Source organism: Myotis davidii, unplaced genomic scaffold, assembly GCF_000327345.1.
Source record: "Myotis davidii unplaced genomic scaffold, ASM32734v1 scaffold1286, whole genome shotgun sequence".
In the NCBI taxonomy this organism is placed as follows: domain Eukaryota; kingdom Metazoa; phylum Chordata; class Mammalia; order Chiroptera; family Vespertilionidae; genus Myotis; species Myotis davidii.
Genome location: NW_006296619.1, coordinates 798709 through 805885, shown reverse-complemented (window position 1 = coordinate 805885; position 7177 = coordinate 798709). Strand labels below are relative to the sequence as shown.

The 7177-nt window shown below is 40.5% G+C and overlaps 1 protein-coding gene across 2 annotated transcripts in view; it reads left to right on the top strand.

Moving 5' to 3' along the window:
* The window catches only part of LOC102768179 (glycine N-acyltransferase-like), a 17691-nt gene that overhangs the window by 9631 nt on the left and 883 nt on the right, over positions 1 to 7177 (top strand). For both annotated transcript variants that reach the window (XM_006772094.2, XM_006772095.2), the window contains 4 exons: positions 798 to 905; positions 4683 to 4809; positions 6608 to 6779; positions 6992 to 7142. In XM_006772094.2, the coding sequence (XP_006772157.1) occupies positions 798 to 905; positions 4683 to 4809; positions 6608 to 6779; positions 6992 to 7142 (558 nt within the window). The remainder of the gene's footprint in view (positions 1 to 797; positions 906 to 4682; positions 4810 to 6607; positions 6780 to 6991; positions 7143 to 7177) is intronic.

The following is a 7177-nucleotide window of genomic DNA, read 5'->3' as shown; positions in this document are numbered from 1 at the left end:
CCCACCCCTCCCGTCTGCGTCCCTAGCGACTTGCCCGGATCTGGAGCTCAGAGTCTGCGACTCCCTCCCGATTGTTTGCGCCGCTCCCTCCGCGCCGCGCCGCCAGCCCCGCTCCGCGCGCACTCGTACCTCAGAATTTCACTTCAGCACTGCGCCTCCTCTGAGTCTGGATGTGATATTCTCTTTACTCCTAGTTGTAGAATTTCCACTCAGCCAGCCCTCCTGTGTTTCTGGATGTTGTCCGTTCCCTGTTTCAAGCTTAATTTGAATTGGTTGTTCAAGGCAGCAATCTCCGGCGTTAACCTATGCCGCCATCTTCGGTTCCTCTCCGAGTTTTCACCTTTTTAAAAATTGAGGTATAATTGACATACATTACATTAAATGTTTATTAAATTCTACAATGGGAGAGTTCATGATTTTTATTCACAAATTTTATTAGTCTGAATATTTTACATTGTGAATATATTTCTAAAAGATACATTTATTGAGACAAAACACTGAAACTTAAAATTGCTTGGCAGAAATATTCATTAGAGAGTATTTCATAGAAATATAAAATTTGATGATAAAATTTCATGATTTCATAAAAATAAACCTGTCCTGATCAAATAAGTTACTTTACCATTCTTTCCTAATACAGGGGTGGGAAAAGTAGTCTTACAGTTGTGAGTACATGAAACAGAGTTATTAAAGCTATTGTAATAAGCATTACCTGCATTTTTCTCAGATAAACAACCATAAAACTACTTATATCAACCCCTGTATATTGACCCTCCCACTTTCTTGTGATGCTGCAGGTTTATGGGACCGTCTTCCACATGAACCAGGGAAACCCGTTCAAGCTGAAGGCTCTGGTGGACAAGTGGCCTGATTTTAATACAGTAGTTGTCCGCCCTCAGGAGCAGGTAAGGTGTCAGATATGAAATGAATTTGCATCTATGTATGAATTTGCTAGGTGTTTATCTGTACCTGGCAGTGTGGGAGACCTGGGCATATAGAAATGAATCCCTAGAATAGTAATCAGTCCCTGTTCTCGAAAATTCCACAGCCTGGAAGAGAATACAGATGAGTCCACAGATAAATCACAGCATGGCCTGAAATGTGCAGCAAGAGGAGAATTGAATGAAATGATTGTCTAACCACTATGCTGTGTACCTGAATCTAATCTATATAATAAAAGCCTAATATGCAAACTGAATGAAGGACGCAATGACTGGTGGAACGACTGGTCGCTATGATACACACTGACCACCAGGGGGCAGATGCTCAAAGCAGGAGCTGCTCCCAACTTGCAGGTCCCAGGCCAGCCAAGGCAGGTGCAAGCGGGGGGCCCCCCTGATCACCCTACCAGTCGCCCAACAGAGGGAGGCGACCCGCAGCATTGGGGAGGTGGTGCTGACTGACGAGCAGGCTATCGCTGCCCCCTGATCACCCCACCATTGCCCCACAGATCAGCCTTGATTGCCGGCCAGGCCTCGGGATCTTACCATGCACGAATTTCATGCACCGGGCCTCTAGTATAAAATAATATTGAAGAGCAGCTATAATTGGAAAATAAACTTTATTATGAAAAAAAGTAACAGGTGGAAAGCTGATTAAAATTATACAGGACACATTTTCATACTCACTCATTGTTTTAATTTATTTTCAAGACAGGACCCCAAATGGAATCCTGGTTATGCTGAACACCAAGCACCCTTCATTATTTCCTTTTTTAAATTTAAATAATTCTTTATTTTTTAAAGTATTACATAAGGCTCCTTTTCCCCTGTTGACCTCTCTCCGGCCGCCCCCGCTCCCAGCACATGACCTCTTACCGTCCCCACCCCGTCTGTGTCTCTTGGTTTAATCCCTTACCCTCCAACCCCCCTCATAGGTAAAGTTTGTTCAATGCTTCTGTGACTCTGGTTCTATTTTTGTTCCTCAGTTTATGTTGTTCATTATATTCCACAAATGAGTGAGATCATGTGATATTTATCTTTCTCTGACTGGCTTATTTCACTTAGTATAATGCTCTCCAGTTCCATCCTTGCTGTTGCAAATGGTAAGAATTCCTTCTTTTTTACAGTAGCGTAGTATTCCATTATTTCTTGCCTCTAGTTTATGGGAAGAGAGGCACCCAATGGAAGATTGTGCTAATGTAAGATTATGTTGAGGGCATAGACAAAAGGCTGATATTTTGGTAAAGATATTAAAGCAACATTTCTCAGACTCGACATCTTTTTTGGTGTGAATCAAACCTAATTCCATTTTTAACTCTTAACCTATGGAGAAAAATTATTTTCTATCTTTTAAAAATATCGACCTTGAAACCACACCAGCTCACTAGTGCTAACTCGCAACTTCTCCTTGTGGTACTGCATCCCCCATGAGCGGCTGCATGGTATTTTAACCAACTGTCATCAATAAAGTCAATAAAATAGGGCATTAAAAATAATTATATGTAGTAGAGGTTGCAGAGGAAGGATCAGAAATGCTTCCTGGTGGAAAATTTACCAAAACCGCATGTCAATGATAAATAAGGTTGTGTTTGTTTTTTTTTATAGAGGGTCAGGACAGGATTTCATCCAAAGCAAACATATTACAAATTGTGAGACATAATGTCCAAAACAACACAGCGATTTAGGGAATGTTAAGAGCAAAATGACATGATTGTAATTGTTGGTTACATATTGTGATAATTTTTAAAAATTAATAAAATTAAATAGTTGAAATATTTCAAAACTAAATATCCTATAAATAAAAGCCTAATATGCTAAGTGTCCAGTGGTATGATCAACCAATCAAAGCGTAATATGCTAATGATATGCTAAGGCCATTCAACTGCTTGCTATGACATGCACTGACCACCAGGGGGCAGATGTCCCAACTGGTAGGTTAGCTTGCTACTGGGGTCTGGACAGTTGGGACTGAGCGAGATGGACCAGACATGTCCTGGAGCCCTCCGGGGGTCCATCTCTGGCTGGTCAACTTCCCACATCCCTCCCCAGCCCCCAATCATACACTGGTGGAGTCCTTCTGCCTGGCCTGCACCTTCTCACAATCGGCGACCCCTCTGGGGATGTTGGAGAGCTGGGTTTGGCCCGATCCCACAGGCCAGGCTGAGGGACCTCACTGGTGCACAAATTCATGCACCAGGCCTCTAGTTTGTTAACATTAAAATATTAAACTTGTATTGAAGTAAAATTGGTAAAAAAATAAAACAAACATATTTCATCAAATCAAATAATTTGGGGAAAAAGACTATTATTGATAAAAACCTCAATGAGAAGAATTATTTGAGCTACTTTCAAAAACACGGTTTTTAAAAATAAAGTTTTCCATCTTATGAGAGTTAATTGACATATAAGATTGTGTATGTTTAAGATGTGCAATGTGTATATTTGAAACACACATTTTTTGCAAAATGATCATTACCATGGTTGTAGTTGACACTTCCATCATGATACATAATGACTATTTCTTTCCTGTGGTGAAAATATTTAAGATTTTCTCTCTTAGCGGCTTTCAAGAAAGCCCACTGCATGGGAGAACATATTTGCCATTGTTATCACCGATAAGGGTTTAATCTCCAACATTTACAGGGAATTCATACAACTTAACAAAAGGAAGATAACAAGATGAACAAAAACAAATCCAGAGATAGAGAAGCATTGATCAGACTGTCAAACCTCAGAGGGAAGGTAGGGGAGGGTGGGGGTATGGGGAAGAGATCAACCAAAAGACTTATATGCAAGCACATAGGCCTAACCAATGGACACAGACAACAGGTGGGTGAGGGCATGAGTGGGGGCATCAGGGGGGTAATGGGGGGATAAGGACACATATGTAATATCTTAATCAATTAAGAAATTTAAAAAAGAGTATATAATACAGTATTACTAACTACAATCACCATGCTGTACATTAGATCCTCAGAACTTATAACTTTTTTTTTGTTTCATCATTCATAGGTGGGTATTCAAGTCTGTAACCTCCATCAATTTTGATAGAGACATGTTCAGAGCCCACACTGTGTAGAAATCTTTGGTCTACAGAAAAATTTATATTTTTGGCCAAAGATTTTCACTGTCGGTTTACTTTCTACATGAATTTTAAGTGCTAGCTAAGTACTTTATTTGGTTTTAGTTTTGAAAATGTTGCATCTTTATTTAGAAAATCATTATTGATGTTTAGAAAGTTCTGACAATTACATCTGACTGTTCCTAAGAATTTGCATAGCATGGTAGAATGTGAACATTTCCCTAATCTGATTTGTTTAAATATCATAAGAGAACAAAAAGTGACTTTGTTTTTGTTTTGCTTTGTTTTGCTTTTGTTTACTGAAGCCGTTGGAGCTAACACATTTACAACCATAACATGTACAAAAAGCATTTTACTAAAAGTCTGACTGTCCTGTGCTTTTTGAAAGAAATGTTAAATTCTAAATGGGTCAATTTTGTTTAAAATTTTAAAGCAAGAGTTGAGTTCAGAATAGTTTTATTCAGGAAATTTTTTAATATGAATTGAATAAAGAAGTCCTTGACTTGACTTCATAACCTAAAAAATTCCTCAATTAAAGTAATACACTAACAAAACACCTGATATTTAAAAATATCAGAGCATAATGGAACACTCACAACTGGTATTGTAATCACAAAATACAAATATTTTGGTTGATTCTGCTTTTCCAATGCAAACAGGACATGGTAGATGAACTTGATCACTACACCAATACTTACCAAATCTACTCCAAGGACCCCAAGAACTGTCAGGAAGTGCTTGGCTCGCCAGAAGTCATCAATTGGAAACAGCATTTGCAGATCCAAAGTAAGTAAGAGGAATGGGAAGTGTGCTGACTCACTTCTCAGTCCTCCCTATTTCCCGTATGATTCATATATTTCTCTATACATTGGGGCCTTGACTTACGAGTGTCCCGACTAAAGAGTTTTTTTGAGATACGAGCTGTCTCTCGGCCGATTTTTTGCTTTGAGTTGCAAGCTCAAAAAAATTCGGGTTACGAGCCAGCTTCAGATACCCCACCGCTAGTTGGCGCAGTGAACGTCACGAGTAATTTCAGTTATGAGCTCCATCAAGGAACGAATTAAACTTGTAAGTCAAGGCCCCGCTGTACTTCAGACCTTCAGCCTGCTATCAGTTTTTTACTCAGCTGTGAATATAACTGTAGTGGGGAAAAGCACCCTCAAAGCTTGCAAAAAATGGCCTTCATATAGGAAACATAATTTTTTAATAGCCACGAATTTATTTTGTAAACTTATCCAGAATCCCTTAGGTTGGTTGAGTGCCAGGGCAGAGCTGCCCCTATGACAGTGGTTCTCAACCTGTGGGTCGCGACCCCTTTGGGGATCGAACAACCCTTTCACAGGGGTCGCCTAAGACCAGCAGAAAACACATATATAATTACATATTGTTTTTGTGATTAATCACTATGCTTTAATTAGGTTCAACTTGTAACAATGAAATTGGGGGTTACCACAACTTGAGGAACTGCATTAAAGGGTCACGGCATTATGAAGGTTGAGAACCACTGCCCTAGGGCCTTCCATGCAAGGAATAAGAATGACAACTCATGCCATAAAGTACCTCCTAGGTCATTAAGGAAACCGCATGGTTATGAGCATGTCATCCAGAACACACTCCCTAGGATGGCAATTGTCTGTTACTTGCTATGTCATCTTAGCCACTTGAATTATCCTCACTGAGTCATATATAAATACAAGGATAACAGTGGTAGCTAAAGCACAAGGGTGTTGAGAAGATTAGATAACATATTGAATAGGAATTGCGTAGCACAATACTTGGATGTGTCAATTAACTTGGACTGCAAAGCAAACCTCATAATTCTGTGAATCAACATTTGGGCTGGGCTTTGCAAGACAGTTCTTCTGCTGGTTTCATCCAGATTTACTAATGTGGCTGCAGGGTGTTAATGGATGGACTATGGGCTAGTTGCTCTAGCATGGTCTCACTCACATGCCTAAATGACAGTTCTGGCTATTGATGCTGGCCACATTGGTGACAGCATGCTAGGAGCACAAGTCCTCAGCTGACTACCCTAATCCTATCCATATGGTGTTGATCTCAAGGAAATCAGGAGCACAAAGAAGGCCTATGGTGCAAGCCCTCTTTAGCCACTCCTTGCATCAAATTTACTCTTTTCCATTGGCAAAAGCAAGCCATAGGGCCAAGGTCAGATGCAATGCAGGAGGGGACTATTCCAGGGAAAAGATACAAAGAGACATGGGCACATTGTGGGTTATTCCTGAAACAATCTGCCATACTATGAACAGAGTAAGCCCACAAGAAATGTTGGCTACTACTGTTTTTATAATGCCTCGCCTGTGATTATGAAAACAATATGTTCATGTAGCCCCCCAAAATTAGTTCCAGTCTTGGCATTGCACCAATGGTATAACTATGGTTGTGAATGAATCTTTGAGGACATTCTTTACACAAATCTTGACTATGTGATGCCCGATCACATGTTGGCAGTACCAAGCCAGAACATAGGTTTTTAGACTGTACATGTAGAAATGTACACTCTACTGGACAGCTTCTAGAAAAAATGCACTGAAATAGTTGCATGTCTCCTCAAAACCCCATCTAGGTTCCCAGTTCAACCTGAATGAGGCGATACAAAATCTTGCAGTCAGCAAATCCTTCAAAGTCAAGCACACAGAGCGCTTTCTCTATGCGGAACTTGACACTGTAAAGAAACTGATTCCTTCCCTGTTGGATGTAAAGAACTTACCACCGGGTGATGGCAAACCCAAGGCCATGTAAGTTTGAGAAAAGTCATGGGACTACTCACATCTTCCATTCCTGAAGTAGCCTCCCAACTTCTCTTCCTGCTTTCACTCCTGCTTCCCTACGGTCAGTATTCTTCAAAGCAGCCAAATCATTGTTTTCGGAAATGTATCATAGACAATAGAGACAAGAACAGATATAATAAGTACTCATGGACTTTACTTTTCTCTTGGAACCTCCATAGCAATCAAGAAATGCTTAAACTCTCATCCCTGGATGTTACCCATGCTGCCCTGGTGAATAAATTCTGGCATTTTGGTGGCAATGAGAAGAGCCAGAGATTCATCGAGCGCTGTATCCAGAAGTTCCCCACGTTCTGTCTGCTGGGGCCTGAGGGGAACCCTGTGTGCTGGGCCCTGATGGACCAGAC